The sequence below is a fragment of the Rhinopithecus bieti genome, unplaced genomic scaffold (genome assembly GCF_001698545.2).
Source record: "Rhinopithecus bieti isolate Rb0 unplaced genomic scaffold, ASM169854v2 scaffold_20819, whole genome shotgun sequence".
NCBI lineage: Eukaryota > Metazoa > Chordata > Mammalia > Primates > Cercopithecidae > Rhinopithecus > Rhinopithecus bieti.
The window spans coordinates 45,865-66,573 of record NW_016809904.1 but is presented as its reverse complement, the minus strand read 5'-3'; the positions used below and the strand labels follow the sequence as shown (position 1 = coordinate 66,573).

General features: G+C 40.6%; 1 protein-coding gene across 4 annotated transcripts; it reads left to right on the top strand.

The window, feature by feature from the left end:
• The first annotated feature begins 862 nt into the window (after positions 1-862).
• TBP (TATA-box binding protein) lies at positions 863-19,991 on the top strand. 4 transcript variants are annotated; one of them, XM_017890749.1, is made up of 8 exons: positions 863-1,076; positions 3,449-3,648; positions 8,364-8,803; positions 11,705-11,792; positions 14,085-14,176; positions 16,734-16,901; positions 18,540-18,634; positions 19,313-19,991. In XM_017890749.1, the coding sequence occupies exons 2-8, from the start codon at positions 3,595-3,597 to the stop codon at positions 19,390-19,392; spliced, it is 1,017 nt and encodes a 338-aa protein (XP_017746238.1). In that variant the 5' UTR covers positions 863-1,076; positions 3,449-3,594; the 3' UTR covers positions 19,393-19,991. The 4 variants fall into 4 exon arrangements, with proteins under 4 accessions (XP_017746238.1, XP_017746237.1, XP_017746239.1 ...); XM_017890748.1 differs by having other exon boundaries at positions 3,446-3,648; positions 19,313-19,980; XM_017890750.1 differs by lacking the exon at positions 863-1,076 and adding an exon at positions 1,198-1,558.
• Positions 19,992-20,709: the final 718 nt, after the last annotated feature.

Here is a 20,709-nt window from a genome sequence, read left to right as displayed (position 1 = left end):
TATCTTGCGCTAGTCGTTGCTCCTGGAGGGCTGCAGGGCGGCTTGTCCCTTTGGTAGTTGGGTCTCGCCCATTCCAAAAAAGCTGACACAAAAGTAAAGGTTTCCCACCCCCCTCCTCGAAGAAAACATTGGAATTCACCCCAATGGACGAAAATTTAAGTCTGACCATGCAAAAAAATTGGCAGAACTATGGCGCAACGCCAACTCGAATAACGGTGAGCGTGTTGTCCTGGCTAATAAAAAATGTATATAACATTTCCTATCCTTAAAGAGCTCACAACCTCACTGATAATAAAAAGTACAAAGAAAACAAGCAGCATAACATGTGGTTACGCCACAATGAACTACAGAAGGGAAAATCAGTTCCCACTAAGTTCTAGTCCCACTAAGAAACAACTGCGGATAGAGCCTTGTGACCACAGTGCATGAAATGGGAGTGGCAGAACTGAATATAAATGCCTGTGTAAACACAAGCCGTTTGTTTTGCTTAGTGTTCCTTGTCATTCTACACCCTTGAAGATCAGCTAGCGTTCTTGCACAGGTAAGGAGCACGCACTTACTTAGTGCCAAGTACTGTCAATCTCTGTCAGTCTCCCGACAGCCCAACGGTAAGCACTATTATCATTATTCAATTTTACAGAAGAAACTGCGGGGGAGAGGTCAGGTAACTTGCCAAAGGTAACGCCGCTAGTTGCTTTAAACCACCACCACCACCACAACAAAACACACACACATACACCATTTAAAAATCGATCTTTCCTACATCTAGCAAGGGCCAATTAGAGACGGCTGTGGCACAGCGGCTCCGCCCCGGAACTCCTCAAGAGCTTCGCCCCTCCTTACCTTAAGCTCCGCGCCTATGGAAACACAGGAAGTGACCTATGCCCACACTACGCAGGGCCTCGGCCCTAGTGGGAGCAACTCGCTGAAGCCGAGGGCAGAGCTGGCGGAAGTGACATTATCAACGCGCGCCAGAAGTCCAGTGAGGTCAGGCAGGTTCGCTGTGGCGGGCGCCTGGGCCGCCGGCTGTGAAACTTCGTTTCCTCTGGCCTATGGTGATCTTTGCAGCGACCCAGGTAACACCTTGTACTCTTTTCTGAGGGTTCGGGCGGAGGCGACCACTGCATTGAGGCCTGGAGGCAATGGTGGGGAAGAGACGAGGAACTGGCGCGCGTGCAGGCCCCGCGGGGGACGTTCCTCCCTCTCGTGCTGCGGCCGTTCCGGCCTGTAACGGCCGCTCGGCCGCGGCTCCCGCCCGGTGCCCTACTCTGCTGTGTTCCGCAAGCTGCTTCCCATCGTACGATTGTGGGGCGCAGGGTACTACTGACTGGGCGGCGGCGGTCGAAGACCCTGTCCTGCCATCCGCGTCTTCTCTTTGTTAGAAGGCAGATTCACCCCAGTCTGTGCCCGCCTGTTTTGCTACCAACATTGAGACTTAAGTATTTTGTCAGAAGCCTGAGACAGCGGGCACGGTAGCGCTTAAGATATAATACACACCATTTATTTACGGGGCCTCCCATCTCTCGGTTCAGGCCATCAAGGTTTTCCAAATCTCTAGGTAGGCTTTTCTGTGGAAAGACTGTGCTTCATTTAGTTATACAGACACTAGAAGGCTATGCAGAATTAATTTGATTGCCTCCAAAAAATATCGGATTTGATGTTTCAGTTTCCAAGATCTGAAGATACCCAGCAGACAACTCTTTTCTGAGATAAATGAGTGCAGTAATCACCGTACGGTTTCTTCTGTAGACTTACTTGCAAAAAGTGGCCTGACGCCACCGAAGGTCCTGGATAAATAAATCTCTAGTCATACTTACAATGAGTTTAAATCCTGCCGTCATTATCTCTTGCCTCACCCTTAGATTCCTAAAGCGGAACTTGCAGCCTTCAGTTTTACTCCTCTCAAATTCATCTAGTCTTGCCAAATTAGATCTATTCATACTGCACTTCCAAAATTCCATGACTGTTATTATTGCCTATGCAGTAACATTTAACACTCCTGATAGTATGAGCCCACCAATATGTGCTGTCTCATCTGCAGTGACCTTCTGTATAGTCATACTAAGCTTGTCGCCTGCATTCTGCATGTTTTTTCAATCTGTTACCTCTTTCTGCTTGATTTCTCTTTTGTCTGAAGCCCTGATGTGTAAATTCCTACTCACCTTGTGAGACCCAAGTTAGATGGTCCCTGCTTTGTGAAAACACTGCCCTCTCTTCATAGTAATTGGCTGTTAGTCTTTATTGTCTTCTCTTCCAGGGGTGTATATGGGCTCATTCATGATCACATACTGTATTCCAGGCATAGTGCTAGATGCAGAGATCACAAAGACATGTAGGCTGGTTTCTGCTTTCAAGAACTTAGCTTAGGTCATACCTGCTATTATAATACTATGTTTTACAGTAATTATTTGCATACCCTTCATATTGAACACTTTGGTGCCAGGGACTACATCTTCTATCTTTATATCCTCATCTGCAGCACTTTTGTTATTATAGGATAACTGTCCAAAAAAAGTATAATTTAAAAAATGTCTTTGATATATTTATTTCCAGAAGCACAGCTTGCTTTCTTTTTTGGTCTGTTTTTCAGTGATGAGTGTATAGGATAGATAGTTTTTGGGGGCCTTTGCTCTTTCAAAGTGATCGTCAGAGTCTTTCATATATTCAGCAAATATCTGAGTGTCTACTTTGTACCAGCACATGCTTGAAGTGCATGTGCCTGAAGGGTCTTTGGACATATAATTTGTAACTTTGAGACCTCTAAGTTCTATGTGAGAATATGTTATTATAAACTCATTTCAGATGTATAGTGAGTAAAGCGATGATGATTTAAGAATAGTCAGATAACAGGCACAGTTTACATTAATGTGTTCTAAAGACATAAGGTTATTATGTTTATAAAATTCAGAGCTTTATCTTTGTGCAGCTTTTTTTTTTTTTTTTTTTACAGTTTCATTACAGTAGGAGCTTGATAAATGATCACTCTGAAGTATATTGGATTGAATTTAATATTTACTTAATTTTTTGCCCAAGACATTGTAGAGGATGTAAAATTGGGATATTTAAAGATCTGAACTTTGCCTAACAGTGCTTTGTATACAGTACTTAATAAATATTCTGCTCTGATATTACAGTTTGCTTAGGAATTAGTTTTCTGTAGGTGTTTTCCTCAAAAGTTTTAATGCTGGTTATGACAGCTTGATTTTGAGCATTATCTGAGTATTTAAACGTGTAACAAAATGATTTTTGTTTTGTTGGCGATTTTACATGCAATCGCCGGAAACCTGGAAGGAATAAGACTTTGGGATTATAAGGTAAAAACAAATGTATTCCAAAATAGCTTCATTGGTTTTCATGTTTGTGTTTTGTATAGTCATGGAACTGGCTTATAGGACTGTATAGGTTACTTGGATCCTTAAATTAAACTTCAGACTTTTTTCCAAAGCAGCATCACTGTTTCTTGGTGTCAAGATAACCCAAGGAATTGAGGAAGTTGCTGAGAAGAGTGTGCTGGAGATGCTCTAGGAAAAAACTGAATGGTGAGACGAGTTCCAGCCCAAGGGTTTCTGGTTTGCCAAGAAGAAAGTGAACATCATGGATCAGAACAATAGCCTGCCACCTTACGCTCAGGGCTTGGCCTCCCCTCAGGTAATACATTAGGAGGGAGAAAATAGGGAGGGCGGAAATCTGAACTGCAAGAGATGGTATCAAAAGGCAAGGAAGAGCATTTAATGATCTGTTTTTGAAAATGATTTAATATATTTTTTTAAACTTGATTTTGTTGAGATGTTCTATTAGGTTTTGAATGGGCACAATAGTGTTTATTTGGGGAGTCTGTTTGGATGTTACATATCTATAAACACCTAATCTTTTGATAAACACTTATGAGAATGTTCCAAATGATTATATAGGGTCTTTGATTTTGAAAATCACCCTCACCAAATTATTTTCTAGTTTTATTTTTCCCCTCTTACATTTCAAGCTCTCAACCACCCATCTACGTTAAAAATGTTTCAGGCTGGGTGCGGTGGCTCACGCCTATAATCCCAGCACTTTGGGAGGCCAAGGTGGGTGGATCACCTGAGGTCAGGAGTTCGAGACCAGCCTGGCCAACATGGCGAAACCATCTGTACTAAATATACAAAAATTAACCAGGCATGGTGGTGGGTGCCTGTAATCCCAACTACTTGGGAGACTGAGGCAGGGAGAATTGCTTGAACCCGGGAGGTGGAGGTTGCAGTGAGCAGAGATCATGCCAGTGCACTCCAGCCTGGGGGACAGAGCAAGACTAGACTCTGTCTCAAAAAAAAAAAAACAAAAACAAAAACAAAAAACGAATAACTTCTGTTGAAATATAATTTACATACAAAAAACACATTTTAAGTGTCTGTTCTGATAATTATATATACGTGTATACGTTACAGAACATTTCAATTATCTTAAAAAGTCCCTTCTTCCCCTTTATAGTCACTCTGTTGGCCCCAGGTAAGTACTGAATCTGCTTTTCAATGCTGAAGATTAGTTTTGTCTATTCTAGAATTTCATATAGATGGAATCATATAGCGTATGCTTTTTTGTGTATGTCTGACTTCTTAGCCCGGTATACTGTTTGTATATCAGTAGTTAATCCATTGTATAGCTAAGTATCACTCCATTGTTTGGATGTTCCACAGTTCATCCATTCTCTAGTTGCTCACATTCGGGGTCTTTCCAGTTTGGAGCTATTATGGATAAAAGCACTATAAACGTTTGTGTAAACTTTGAATGTACTGTTTTTACTTCTCATAGGTAAATACTTAGGAGTAGGATTGCTAGGTCCTATATCAGTGTATGTATAACTTTATAAGAAACTGCCAAACTGTTTTCTGAAGTGGCTGTATTGTTTCGCAGCATAAGAGATTTAAGTTGCCCCACATCCTCACCAACACTTTGTGCTGTCAGTCTTTTTACTTTTACTCTAGTGATTGCTTCGTATTTTACTGTGGTTTTGATTTTTATTTGCCTGATTACTAATGTTTCTGAGCACCTTGGCAAGTGCTTGTCAGCCACTCATACACAGGCCCACTTCACTTTACTGCAGTTGACTTTACTGCATGTTTGACAAATTGAAGGTTGTGATAAACCTGTACCCAGTGAGTCTGTTGGTGTTATTTTTCCAACAGTGTGTACTTGGGGTTAGATTTTGGTGATTTTGCAGGATTTCAAACTTTTTATTATTATCTGTTATTGTTACCAAACTTTTTCTTTTCTTTTTTTTTTGTTTTGTTTTTTTGCAGTCACTCTGTTGCCCAGGCTGGATTGCAGTGGTGCACCCTCGGCTCACTGCAACCTCCATCTCCCCTGTTCAAGCGATTCTCCTGCCTTAGCCTCCTGAGTAGCTGGGATTATAGGCATGTGCCACCAAATCCAGCTAAATTTTGTATTTTTAGTGGAGAAGGAGTTTCACCATGTTGGCTAGGCTGTTCTCAAACTACTGGCTACAAGTGATCCATCCGCCTTGGCCTCCCAAAGGGTTGGGATTACAGGCATGAGCTACTGAGCCCAGTCAAACCTTTTCATTGTTATCTGTTACTGTGATCAGTGATCTTTGATGTTACTATTGTAATGATTATTGAATGCCATAAACTGCACCCGTATAATATAGGAACTTAATTGATAAATGTCTACAATCTGACCAGCCATTCCCCCATCTCTCTCCCTCTCCTTGGTCTTCCCTATTCCTTGAGACACAACAATATGGAAATTAGGCTAATTAATAACCTTACAGCGATCTTTAATTAAGTGTTCAGATGAAGGGAAGAGCTGCACATCTCTCATTTTAAACCAAAAGCTAGAAATGATTATGCTTAGTGAAGAAAGCATGTTGAAAGCTGAGACAGGCTAAAAGCTGGGCCTCTTGCACCAAATAGTTAGCCAAGTTGTGAATGCAAGGGAAAAGTTCTTAGAGGAAATTAGAAGTGCTACTCCAGTAAACCCACAAATGATAAGAAAGCAAAACAGCCTTATTGCTTATATGGAGAAAGTTTGCCTGGTCTGGATAGAAGATCATGCTACCCACAACATCCCCTTAAGCCAAAGTGTAATCCAGAGCAAGGCCTTGACTCTCTTCAGTTCTGTAAAGGCTGAGAGAGGAGAGGAAGCTGTACAAGAAAATTTTGAAACTAGCAGAGGTTTATTCATGAGCTTTAAGGAGAGAAGCCTTCTCCACAACGTAAGAATACAACATGAAGCAGCAAGTTATCTGGAAGATCTAGCCGAGATTATTGATGAAGGCGACTATACTAAATAACAGATTTTTAATGTAGATGAAACAGCCTTCTACTGGAAGAAGATGCTATCTAGGACTTTTATAGCTAGAGAGGAGAAGTCAATGCCTAGCTTCAAAGCTTCAGAGGATTGGCTGACTGTAGTTAGGGGCCAATATAGCTGGTGACTTTAAGTTAAAGCCAATGCTCATTTACTGTTCTAAAATCATAGGGCCCTTAAGAATTACGCTAAATCTACTCTGCCTGTTCTCAGCACACAGAACAACAAAACCTGATGAGACCACATCTGTTTACAGCATGGTTTACTGAATATTTTAAGCTCCTTGAGATCTACTGCTCAGAAAAAAAGATTGATTTCAAAATATTACTCACTGACAGTTGTCCACAAGCTCTGATGGAGAAGAACAAGGAGATTAATATTGTTTTCATGCCTGCTTGAATAATATATCCATTCTTCAGCCCATGGATCAAGGAGTAATTTCAACTTTCAATTCTTACTATTTAAGAAATAGAGCAGGGCATGGTTGCTCATGCTTGTAATCTCAGTACTTTGGGAGGCCAAGGTTGAAGGATCACTCAAAGGCAGGAGTTCGAGACCAACCTGGATAACAAAACAAGTCCCTGTTGCTACAAAAAAAAAAAAAAATTAAAAATCAGCTGGCCGTGGTGGCATGTGCCTGTAGTCCCAGCTACGTGGGAGGCTGAGGCGGGAGGATCACTTGAGTCCAGAAGTTAAAAGCTACAATGGAGACCCCGTCTCAAAGAAAGGAAGCAGGGAGGGACATATGCTGTAGCTGCCGTAGACAGTGATTCCTCTGATGGATCTGGGCAAGGTGAATTGAAAACCTTCTGGAAAAGATTCATCATTCTAGATGCCATTAGGAACGTTTGTGATTCATGGGAGGAGGTTAAAATATCAACATGAATAAGAATTTGGAAGAAGTTGATTCCAACCCTCGTGGATGACTTTGAGAGGTTCTAGACTTCAGTGGTAGAAGTTACTGCAGGTGGTAGTGGAAATAGCAAGTGAACTAGAATTAGAAGTGAATCCTGAAGATGTGACTGAATTGCTGCAATTTTTTGATAAAACCTGAACAGATGAGGAGTTGCTTCTTGTGGATGAGCAAAGAAAGTGGTTTCTTGAGATGGAATTGACTCCTGGTGAAGAACTAATGACTGTAGAATATTCCATAAATGTAGTTGATAAAGCAGCAGCAGCGTTTGAGAGGATTGACTCCAGTTTTGAACTACGTTCTAGTGTGGGTAAAACGCTGTCAAACAGCATCGTATGCTACAGAGACATCCTCAGTGAAAGGAAGAGTCAGTCCTTGTAGCAAACTTCATCAGTCTTATTTTAAGAAATTGCCACAGCTACCACCCTGATCAGTCAGCAGCTGTCAGCATCGAGGCAAGACCCTCTATCAGCAAAAAGATTATGACTTGCTGCAGGCTCACAGGATTGTTAGTATTTTTAGCAATAAAGCATTTTTAAATTAAGGTATATACATATTATTAGACATAATGCTATTGCACACTTAATAGACTATAGTGTAAACATAACTTTTGTAGACACTGGGAAACCAAAAAGTTCATGCTGCTTGCTTCATTGAGATGGTCTGGAACCTAACCCATAGTATCTCCGAGGTATGCCTGTATCTTCATTTGTAATATGCCCTTCACATCTTTTGCCCTTTTTCATTATTTTATTTGTGGATCTTCTTTTACGGAGTTGTCAGAGCTCTTTATTATTCTGTTTACCAGTCCTTTCTCAGATGTATGTATTATAGGTATTTTTTTCCCAGTCTGTGGCCTGCCTTTTAATTTTCTTAGTGATGTCTTTCAAAGAACAGAGGTTTTTAATTTTTCCAAAGTTCAGTTTATCCATTATTTTTTTCTTCATGTTTATCCACTGTGTGGTATTAAAGAAGAAAGCAATGTGTATAAGAATAGCTGGTTCTTCCGTAATTAAAGTTTAATAACCCCATTTTTCTCAGAAGGCATCTGTCTTTGCACATCTCACCTGCTGTTCCACCAAGAAACTTCCACAAACACTCAGCAGCAGCCAGCCTAACCTGTTTTTCTCCTTGCTTTCCACAGGGTGCCATGACTCCCGGAATCCCTATCTTTAGTCCAATGATGCCTTATGGCACTGGACTGACCCCACAGCCTATTCAGAACACCAATAGTCTGTCTATTTTGGAAGAGCAACAAAGGCAGCAGCAGCAACAACAGCAGCAGCAGCAGCAACAACAACAGCAACAGCAGCAGCAGCAGCAGCAGCAGCAGCAGCAGCAGCAGCAGCAGCAGCAGCAGCAGCAGCAACAGGCAGTGGCTGCTACAGCCGTTCAGCAGTCAGCATCCCAGCAGACAACACAGGGAACCTCAGGCCAGGCACCACAGCTCTTCCACTCACAGACTCTCACAACTGCACCCTTGCCGGGCACCACTCCACTGTATCCCTCCCCCATGACCCCCATGACCCCCATCACTCCTGCCACTCCGGCTTCGGAGAGTTCTGGGATTGTACCGCAGCTGCAGTGAGTACTTGGTGTTTTATGTTTCCTCCCACTTAGGAGTCCCTTTGAGTTGTGTTCCTGCTCTGTTTTCTGGTGGATCCTTTTATTAAGGGAGGGAATGGCACTAACAGCAATTGTGTATCAAAATTTGCTTTATCTCACACTTGGGAAAGGGAAGCAAAGCCATCTTAGTCAGTGCCCTCAATAAAAGGTTCTTAACAGGCTTAGAAATGTGGTCATTTGTGTTTATATACCTGAGCCAATAAAATGTAATCTGACTTTCACTATCATTATTATTATATTATAGACATTTCCCTGTATCTGATATCACCAAATCACAATGTTATGTAGTCTCTTCCCCTTATGCTATTTTAGGTCTTTAGTCACAGTATAAGTATAATTTCTGGCAGTTCTTGTTTTATTTTACTGTGGGGCTGCATATGAATCTTTGAAGGTCTGTGTCCTTCCCACAAAATGAGGATGACTGTTCTTGTCCTAAATGGATTTTTCTACCTAAGTGAAGTGGGTTCTATATGTAACAGGGTAGTAGGGATAGGAAATAATTTCATCTTCCTGAAAAAACAGCAAATATTTCCAAATAATCCCAGTCAATAAGAAGCACGCAGCTTTTCATTTTAGAAAGCTTATGACCAAATTAAAAGGTTACTTGCAGTCTCTGCATCTCCTCAGTTTTCTTGTACAGATACCTTCCTCCTTCATACTCCCTTTAGATCTAGTATTTCCTATTTGCATTTATTCAACTTGTTACATATATGGTTGTTGTTTATAAGCTATCTCTGATCATTTTTGGAACTTAGTGGTGTGTAATCGTGGATGCTGACTTTTACCCAAAGACCTAAATCTTGCCTCCACAATTTTGTTTGACCCCACACACAATTTTAAAAACAAAGTAATTTTAGTGATTTTAGAGACAGCCCTTTTTAGCTCACCCTTGTCTGTACCCTCCCATGTGTCCAGCATGCTTGTCGGACTCCCAGGAAAATTTAAGTTTGCATTTCTGGTTTAAATAGTAAAGTAAAACAGTACAGTCAGGTGTTGGTTTCTTGCCGTGCCTTTGTTGTTCTGATACTCCCCAGAGCATCAAGTCATCCACGTTCCTAAACTGCTGCTCTCTACTAAGAACCCTCCTGTGTCGTAATTCAGTGCCCTCTCAGTCTTGTAGGCTTAAGAGGGATTAAGGCAAATATTTAATTAATGAAAACATATAAGAATACATTTAACAATTATGTGACGAAAGTTGTGATAGATGTACTAAAATCTCCTTGATATAATTCATCAGTGGACAAATGCTAAAGGCAGGTGTGTATACAACGATGATTGGAAGGAAAGAGATGATATGGAAATGAAAACATTGTGTGGATCAACCTAATTGGCTTTACGGTTGTCTATCATAGACTGCCATTCTCTTTTGAACAAAATTAGGAGCCATCAAGTTTTCAAAAGTATTGCGTTTTGACAGTATGAGAAAAAGAACCAGAAGCAACAGTGAGCTATAACCTATTGTATTTGAACCTATGTGTTTGAAATCTGGACTCCATATTCTTGGGATGGTGATTTCCAGGTCCATGCAAGACAGTTGTTGCTCAGTTAATTGCATTCAAAGGACATTGCCCATTTCAAGTATATGTACTTTCTTTCTTTCTTTCTTTCTTTCTTTCTTTCTTTCTTTCTTTCTTTCTTTCTTTCTTTCAGACGGAGTCTCGCTCTGTCACCCAGGTTGGAGTGCAGTGGTGTGATCTCGGCTCACTGCAGGCTCCACTTCCTGGGTTCACGCCATTCTCCTGCCTCAGCCTCCCGAGTAGCTGGAACTACAGGCGCCTGCTACCACGCCCAGCTAATTTTTTTGTATTTTTAGTAGAGACGGGGTTTCACCATGTTAGCCAGGATGGTCTTGATCTCCTGACCTCATGATCCGCCTGCCTTGGCCTCCCAAAGTGCTGGGATTACAGGCGTGAGCCACTGTGCCTGGCCAAGTAGATATACTTTCATAAGCAGAAAAATGTATAATGAAAATGTAGGTTTGTTGTTCACATTTTTATTAAAATTTCTAATAGAGTTGCTTTTTAGTATATCTTTATCCTTGTATAAGTTATTCATTAAGTGATTTAAGAACACNCACTTAGCTGTTGTTTTCAAAAGATACTTACTTTGAGAGAACTCATTTTCATAATAAATAGTGACTTAGGTTTGCCAGGCGCGGTGGCTCACACCTGTAATCCCAGCACTTTGGGAGGCCGAGGTGGGCAGATCATGAGGTCAGGAGATCGAGACTAGCCTGGCTAACACGGTGAAACCCCGTCTGTACTGAAAATACAAAAAAATTAGCCAGGCATGGTGGCACACGCCTGTGGTCCCAGCTACTCGGGAGGCTGAGGCAGGAGAATGGTATGAACCCGGGAGGTGGAGCTTGCAGTGAGCAGAGATTGCACCATTGCACTCCAGCCTGGGCGACAGAGCGAGACTCCGTATCAAAAAAAAAAAAAAAAAAAGAAGTGACTTAGGAGTAGGGTGGTGGTGGTGGCTTTTCAGAGCTCACAGGTGAGAAATGAGTTTGTCTGTGAGAAGGCTAAGGGCATGGCTCTGGAGACAGACTCAAATCCTGGCTCTTCCACTTGGGAGCCATGTGCATCCTGAGGAAGTTGCACTACCTTTAAGCCTCAGCTTATTTATCCGAATGTGGGAATACTGGTAGCTTCTACCACAGTGCAGTATAAGTGTTAAATGGAATAATCTATATAAAATGCCAACATGTGCATGATACTTGTTAAACAATAAATGTGAGCAATTTTAAAAAATTAAAGCCTGGTTGAAATAATCAGATGTCTGCATAATTTCTAACACCTCATCCAGTGAAGATTAAGTAATTTAAATAGTCATGTTTTCTTTTTAAATTTCTTACAGAAATATTGTATCCACAGTGAATCTTGGTTGTAAACTTGACCTAAAGACCATTGCACTTCGTGCCCGAAATGCCGAATATAATCCCAAGGTTAGATCTATTTTAATGTATTTCTTTTTTTTTTTCTTTTTTGTCTTCTCTGTCATGTCTCTATATTTTAATGTATTTCACGCTATGTCACAAATGTCTGTAGATCAGTCTAGGCAGGATGGCTAATGCCTGTAATCCCAGCACTTTGAGAGCCTGAGGAGGGAGAACTGCTTGAGCCTAGGACTTCAAGACCAGCCCAGGCAACATGGCAAGACCCTGTCTCTTTAAAAAAAAAAAAAGAAAAATCAGCCGGGCGTGGTGGCTCACACCTGTAATCCCAGCACTTTGGGAGGCCGAGGTGGGCGGATCCCCTGAGGTCAGGAGTTCAAGACCATCCTGGCCAACATAGTGAAACCCTGTCTCTACTAAAAAGACAAAAATTTGCCGGGAGTGGTGGCTTGTGCCTGTAATCCCAACTACTTGGGAGGTTGAGGCAGGAGAATCACTTGAACCTGGGAGGCAGAGGTTGCGCGCGGAGATCGCGCTATTGCATTCCAGCCTGGAAAGAGAGCAAGACTCCATTTAAAAAAAAAAAATCTGTATATCAAAGAGTTTGTGTTATGCTTATTCCTTGACACCAACAAAATGAAGATCTAAAGTAAAATGTGCATTGTTTTGTATCTTTTATTGAGTGTGATATAAGAATCCCTGGGAATACAGCAGTCTATAAAACAAGCTAAGTTACATATATATTGTATTGGGATCATGTGAAGAATTTTGTGTATGTATAGGGATGATGTTTGCCAGCTATAGTAGGCAAAGTAATTTGGATAAACATTAGCTGGGTTGAGAGAAGTGTTAGTAATGGATTTAGGGTGCATTTTAAAACCCCTGAAACATGACGCCTAAGATCTGAAAGATAGCTAAGCTAGGGGTCTGAAAATCTCCTTTTAACCACTCAGAATGAGTCTGTATGACATGTAGCATTTTAAGAATTAATCTTTCATCTATTATATTTAGTTGAATACATAATTTTATTACTTTATGATCTTAAGTGAAGTGATACTTAACCAATAGAAATAGTAGAGGAAATTCTGGAAATGCAAAATAGCTAGGCTTTTCCTGGGACTTAGATAAACTACTATATACTGCTAGCTTTTTTAGATGTTGATAAAATCACAGGGAAGACATAGAGCAGTTTTTAAACTAAAATTGTTAAAAGCCAGGCATGGTGACTCAGACCTGTAATCCCAGCACTTTGGGAGGCCAAGGTGGGAGGATTGCTTGAGGCCAAGAGTTCAAGACAAGCCTGGGCAACATAGCAAGACCTCATTTCATCAGAAAATTTAAAAAATTATCTGGGGTTGGTGGCACACACCTATAATCCCAGCTGCTTGGGAGGGCAAGACAGGAGGATCTCTTGAACTCAGGAATTCGAGGCTGCAGTGAGCCATGATTGCACCACTGCACTCCAGTCTGGGCAACAAAGTGAGACTCTTGTCTCTAAAAAAAAAAAAATTAATAAAATTAAAAAAAAAATTGTTAAAGCAATCTAGTTTGTCAGAGTCATCTCAATTAGAAATATATAGGTTTTTATTGTATAATTAAATATAATGTATTCAAATATTTAAGTTGTTTCAAAGTAATTACTTGTTTTGATCATGTACCTAATAACTGAGGCCATTAATTCAACCCACAGTTGAAATATTTTCTCCATGAGTTACCATGTTAGCAAGAAAATTTTCTGAAAGAATTAATGTGTTTCAAGCATAAAAAGCAGAAAATAAAAGTTAAAACTGTGTTTTTTTCCTAATTTGCATTTATATGTGTTTAATACATTAATATTGTTTCTAAAGGCCAATTGGAAGCAGGATTTTACTTCATTACATATTGATATGCTTGTAATCTGATTTATTAATTCCATTAAGGTAGAAAACGTTTGTTGGTTTATTTGCCTCAAAATTCATATTAATAAAACAAAATTTATCATTAGAGAAGCTATAGTCATGATAAGCAGCAAATATAAAGTAGAAACAGAGGCACTGGTATTTATTGAGAACATAACCAAATTTTGCAAACATTTCTCTTGGTGGAATGCTCATGTGAAAGAACATACAGATCTTGGTATAACTTTGTCACAATTGATGATTTTCTGCTCCTTATGCAAAGGAATATTTGTTACATGAGGTGTATGCAAATCCTTTACAGATATGCAGAAATACAGGACAAATATTTTGATAACTAGATGTACTATGTCCTTCCTACCAGTTGTGATTTTTTTGTCAATGTGTAGTTCTCCTAACAAAATTGAGCAGTTTGGCACAACCTCACTAATGATTCTCTCTGTTTTAGCGGTTTGCTGCAGTCATCATGAGGATAAGAGAGCCACGAACCACAGCACTGATTTTCAGTTCTGGGAAAATGGTGTGCACAGGAGCCAAGAGGTAGCCGTAAGAAATTCATTCTTCTGGTTTATGGGTTGTGAACGAGTTTTTAGGTGATTAGGTTAGCACTTTAACATGTTATTACTGCTTTCTTATTAAAATGGTTGATTGTATTAATTGTAGATAGCAGTGATTTCGTTTTCTTAAAAATTAGATATGGACAGGTATGGTATCTCACACCTATAATCCCAGGAGGCCAAGGCGGGCAAATCACTTGAGGCCAGGAGTTCACAACCAGCCTGACCAACATGGTGAAACTCCATCTCTACTAAAAATACAAAAATTAGCCAGGCGTGGTAGTGGATGTCTGTAGTCCCAGCTACTTGGGATGCTGAAACACGAGAATCTCTTAAATCTGGGAGGCGGAGGTTGCAGTGAGCTCAGATTATGCCACTGCACTCCAGCCTGGGAGACAGAACAAGATTCTGTCTCCAAAAAAAAAAATAAAATAAAATTAAGTAAGATGTAATACAACATCCAGAACTATTAATAAAATTCCCTTTATGTGAAAAATGTTGTAAATAACACAAATACATCTTGAAATGGAAGAAAAAGTTGGTCAAGCATTAGAACACTTCTAAGCTAATGGTGTAAGGGCTTTGCAGACCTTACTGGGCCTGGCAGCATGACAGCACCACACGTGTTGACTGCAGAAACCTGCCGTCTCACTGGAACTAGCGTTCCATTATGAGCGTTTGAGTTGTACAGATCCTAAGGAATGCACCCCTGTTATAAAATGTCATTGCCTGCATTCTGCATCTGAAGTGATCCTGTCTGAAGGTTAGTGCTCTGGGGCCCTGTCTGTTCTAAACAGAGCTCATATACCTGATAGAAGTCAAAAACTAGGGGGAAAAGTAGTGACATTACATTCATAAATGAACTGAACAAATAAACTTTTTAAATGAAAGCGTATTAAATGTACTTGGAGGTGTCAACACATAGAAGGGGCTGTGGATGTTTTTGCTTATTCTGAAGTTTGAAATTGTCTTTCAGTGAGGGGAATGTCATTGGTGTGGACATTCTGGCTCCTGGTCTCCAAGTTTTTTCAGAATGCAGGACAAGGATCTATTCTTGCCTTTCACTTCCCCTTGGCCACAACATGCAGTAGTAACCTCTTTAATTAAGAGCCTTTTTGTTTGCTTATTTTCCCCTGCATGGAATATCAGAAACTTTTGGTTTATCAAGGCAAGGTTTTCATGCAGCATTTAGTTTTTTTGTCCCAGAGCATCTGAAAACTGAATATTGTATATCTAATTGGATGACTGTTTCATCAAGACAAGAAACCACCAATAAATGTACCTGAAAATTAAAAGCATAGCATATATATATATATGCTTGATTTTTGTTCTTCCTGATCCCCTGCACCTGATAGTCTTTTTATGGTAATATTTTCACATTCTTTTTGTTGTTGTTGTTGTTGTTTTTGAGACAGTCTTGCTCTGCGCCCAGGCTGGAGTGCAGTGGCGCAATCTGGGCTCACTGCAAGCTCTGCCTCCCAGGTTCACGCCATTCTCTTGCCTCAGCCTCCCAAGTAGCTGGGACTACAGGTGCCGCCACCACGCCCGGCTAATTTTTGTATGTTTAGCAGAGACGGGGTTTCACTCTGTTAGCCAGGATGGTCTCGATCTCCTGACCTCATGATCCACCCACCTTGGCCTCCCAAAGTGTTGGGATTACAGGTATGAGCTACTGCACCCGGCCGGTCTTCCTTCTTTTCTTTTCTATTTTATTTTTTTTTTTCTGTTCTCTTCTCTCCTCTCCTCTCCTCTTTCTTTCTTTCTTTTTTTTTTTTTGGTTGGCGGAGTCCCCCAGGCTGGAGGGCAGTGGCACAATCTTGGCTCACTGCAACCTCCACCTCTTAGGTTCAAGTGATTCTCCTGCCTCAGCCTCCCAAGTAGCTGGGATTACAGGTGCCTTCCACCACACCCGGCTAATTTTTGTATTTTTAGTAGAGATAGAGTTTCACCATGTTGACCAAGCTGGTCTCGAACCCTTGACCTCAGGTGATCTACCTGCCTTGGCCTCCCAAAGTGCTTGGGATTACAGGCGTGAGCCAGCATGCCTGGCCCACATTCTGCTTTTCTTATGTAAACTCTGAACTGCCTCAACAAATGACATCATAGGAATGTCTATTCATGATGAGTCTTGGTATAAAAGAGAATAGAATTAGTGAATACATTGTTCAATAATAAATCTCATCAACATTTTCTGATCAATATGAAGTTTGTTAGTTTTCCTCTCAGTAGAAATGCATGGGCTAAAATATAGAAATAGTGATGATTGATGATGGTGATAATTCACATCCATAAAATCTAGGGTTACAATAATTTGGCAGATGTGAAAGGTCATTTTGGCAGACCTATAGTTTTCTGTCAAGGATCCAGGAATACTTTATAAGGAAATTGTGAATGTCTGTCAGTCTTTTCTCTTATTGCAAAGGGGCTGACCAGTTTACACTTTATTAGTTTCCTGTTTAGGACTTTTTATAAGTTACTAGTCTAAATAAGTATTTTAGCTGAGTGTGAGTATGAATAACTCACTTTTTTCCTTTCCCTAGTGAAGAACAGTCCAGACTGGCAGCAAGAAAATATGCTAGAGTTGTACAGAAGTTGGGTTTTCCAGCTAAGTTCTTGGACTTCAAGATTCAGAACATGGTGGGGAGCTGTGATGTGAAGTTTCCTATAAGGTTAGAAGGTCTTGTACTCACCCACCAACAGTTTAGTAGGTAAGTCTGAAATGTATTATGATTGCTTTTGGCAACAATTCATTTATAATCTAAACATTGTTCAGAATAAAACACATGCAAAATATTCAGTATGTGAGAACAGTTGACATGGTTATAATTGTATGTATTCTTGCATTGTCTTCTTGATGTTCTCAGTGACATTTATCACTCTCACCAGCCTCTGCTTCCCTTATCACTTAGCAGTACCCATAACTCCCCTTTACTGGACTGAATTTGATTCTGCTTCTGTATGTTTTATCATTTGATTGCTGAATACACTTGGAATGCATGAATTTAACCTAACCTCTTGTATCAATTTTTTTTTTCCCCAGTTTGGATCTTCTCTTTTAGTCAACATTGTGTCAGATCTACCAGCAAAGTGTGAAGTTGAGCCATAGGAACCACTTTCTCATTATCTTCCCTGCTACTTGCAGGTGAAGACTCACAGCCAGGCAGCCCTGACCACCTCACAGCCTCCTCTCATGGTCTTCTGGTGTCTGTCCACAGGCATACTAGTTCTGTGTGCCCCTTGGGCTCACTTGGTTCCTCCTGCCATGGGCCAGTGCACTTGCAGCTTTTATGCCTAGTACACTCATTTCCCTTTTCACCTAGGAAGCTCCCACTTGAGTTCCATATTTCTACCCATTCCACTCTTCCTCAGAGAAGCCTGTCCTGAATTTTGTCTTAGATCAGACACACAGAAACAGAGGCATCCTGTTTTCAGTCTCTCTGAACTAAGAAAAATGAGATTACTAGGCTTAGAAGAATATGTACCAGGCCTGGCCTGGTGGCTCAAGCCTGTAATCCCAGCACTTTGGGAGGCCGAGGCAGGTGGATCACTTGAGTTCATGAGTTCAAGACCAGCCTGGCCAACATGGTGAAACCCCGTCTCTACTAAAAATACAAAAATTAGCTGGACGTGGTGGTATACGCCTGTAATCCCAGCTACATGGAAGGCTGAGGCAGGACAGTCACTCGAACCCAGGAGGCAGAGGTTGCAGTGAGCCAAGATCATGCTACTGTACTCCAGCCTGGGCAACAGAGCAAGACTCCTTCCCAAAAAAAAATAATAATAATAATTACACACACACACACACACACACACACACACCCCCACCAATAGTCCATTCAGTCAGACAGCTCAATCAGGTATAGGTTAATTCTCAGGCTAGTATATCAGAGTGATTGAATTTCCTGACCACAATTGACAGCTAGAGAATATTTCATTTTAAGGAGGTGAGATTTGATTAAAAGTTACAGTATCGGATCTTAGAAGTAAATGATTATTAGGTGTGTAATAGTAATTATTAGGACTATAAAAGTAGGTGATTATTATCAGAGACTGCAGACATAACTACAGGGCTCTTTTTCTTAAATCAGAAAATCCAGATTCAGTAGAAATAGGGTAAAGTGATAGGAGGACAAATAGCCTCCCGTCCAATGGTTATCAACTGATGACTGAAAGTTGGCCTCACTTGCTTTAATTATTCTATCCTTTGAGGCTGCTTGAAGAACTGTGCTTTACCTCTTGACTAGTTTGCTTGTTTATTCAGTATTTTTCCTTGTACAGGTTCTCATTTTATTGAAAAGCATGCAAAGCTCTTAATTTCTAAACTGTTTTTGCAATTTTCCTTCCAGTTATGAGCCAGAGTTATTTCCTGGTTTAATCTACAGAATGATCAAACCCAGAATTGTTCTCCTTATTTTTGTTTCTGGAAAAGTCGTATTAACAGGTAAGTTGTAACAGGAAGTAGTATCTGAATGTTTGTGTTTCGAGTATGGCATTTCCTCAGTGCTGAAAAGAAATTTCAGTGTTGGGACAGCGGGCTAGCTTCTTGCACAAAGGCCTCCCACCCAAAGTCTTATGAGAAACGTGCCCACTAAAGGCACAGTGAGAGCAGGGAAGTCTGACCACAGCCCTGCAAGCAGGTTTCCATTTACAGTAAGGAGTGAGCACTGCATTGAATAGAAGATGGTGTTTTCACTTGGAATTAGTTATCTGAAGCTTTACGTTTCTTCAGCAATATGATTATGAGACAAGAAAGGAAGATTCAGAAAAGAGCTTAGTTGAAGGCAGCAATTGGGAGAAGATTCGGTGGTTATTGCCGTCCTGCTTAGCTTAGGGCCTGGTTCAGGACCAGGAGAGAAGTGTGAACACATGCCTCTTGAGCTATAGAATGGACGCGAGATGCTGGAGTCACTAAGATGATTTTTTAAAAGTATTGTTTTATAAACAAAAATAAGTTTGTGACAAGGGGTTCCACCATTAATGTTTTCATGCCTGTGCCTTAATCTGACTGGGTATGGTGAGAATTGTGCTTGCAGCTTTAAGGTAATAATAATTTTACCTTCTTAATATGTTAAGAAGTACCATTTTGGTCTCTTATGTCTACTCCAACTTGTCTTCTTAGGTGCTAAAGTCAGAGCAGAAATTTATGAAGCATTTGAAAACATCTACCCTATTCTAAAGGGATTCAGGAAGACGACGTAATGGCTGTCATGTACCCTTGCCTCCCCCACCGTTTTTTTTTTTCTTAAACAAATCAGTTTGTTTTGGTACCTTTAACTGGTGGTGGTGTGAGAAGATGGATGTTGAGTTGCAGGTTGCGGCACCAGGTGATGCCCTTCTGTAAGTGCCCACCGCGGGATGCCGGGAAGGGGCATTATTTGTGCACTGAGAACACCGCGCAGCGTGACTGTGAGTTGCTCATACTGTGCTGCTATCTGGGCAGCGCTGCCCATTTATTTATATGTAGATTTTAAACACTGCTGTTGACAAGTTGGTTTGAGGGAGAAAACTCTTAAGAGTGAAAGCCACCTCTACAATTGATTGGACTTTTTAATTTTAATGTTTTCCCCATGAACCACAGTTTTATATTTCTACCAGAAAAGTAAAAATCTTTTTTAAAAGTGTTGTTTTTCTAATTCATAACTCCTAGGGGTTATTTCTGTGCCAGACACATTCCGCCTCTCCAGTATTGCAGGACAGAATACATGTGTTAATGAAAATGAATGGCTGTACATATTTTTTCTTTCTTCAGAGTACTCTGTACAATAAATGCAGTTTATAAAAGTGTTAGATTGTTGTTATGATACCTTGTAAGAGTCATGTGATCATACTGTTTTCTAAAAAGTTGTATTTTAGATATAATGCCTGAAACCATTTTGGTGTCTGCTTGTTTGTTTCAGTCAATATTTCATTACATGCTTCAGTGAAAGCAGATTAATGATCAGAACTCACAGTTGCTCAGGAAACGTGTATTTATTACCTTCCATACATTAAGCGACTCCTGTTTTCTAGGTACTTTCCATACAGTGCCTGGAATCCTCACAGAGCTGCAGTCAGGTTTTGTTCCTCTGTTGGAGGTGAGGAGATAATGGCCCCTGCTGAGGGACTTGGCTGAGGTTACACAGCTAGTAAGTGGTAAAAATTAGTGAGTCCTTCCGGTGCAGAAGCTGATGCCCTCTCCACAGGCTGCCAACTCTCTGCAGTAGCTTTTTTTTTGCTTGTTTTGCAGTTTTTTTCTCATGGAATATCAGGTGGACATTTGTGGGTTCTTAGGTTTCGTTGTTAGGGTGTCTTTTTTTTTTAATTGTAAAAGTACATCTTCAGGTGACTCAGAGGAATAAAATCAGAAAGGGGAGGTCATTCCTTCCTTTCTCTTCTGCCTCTTTCCCCAAGATAATGACCAGATTAGTAGTCTCTTCTAAGCCCGTTCTGTCTATCCTCTGGGCATGGCATTTGATCCCATTTTTGGAAAAAAATGATAGAATACATTCAATTGTATAGCTTTCCCTTTTCTCAGTA

Coding starts and splice junctions, on each gene's coding strand:
- TBP (XM_017890749.1), top strand. CDS start 3,595: ATGGATCAGAACAATAGCCTGCCACCTTACGCTCAGGGCTTGGCCTCC. Junction 16,902..18,539: donor ACCCACCAACAGTTTAGTAG/GTAAGTCTGAAA, acceptor TTTTCCTTCCAG/TTATGAGCCAGAGTTATTTC. Junction 18,635..19,312: donor TGGAAAAGTCGTATTAACAG/GTAAGTTGTAAC, acceptor TTGTCTTCTTAG/GTGCTAAAGTCAGAGCAGAA.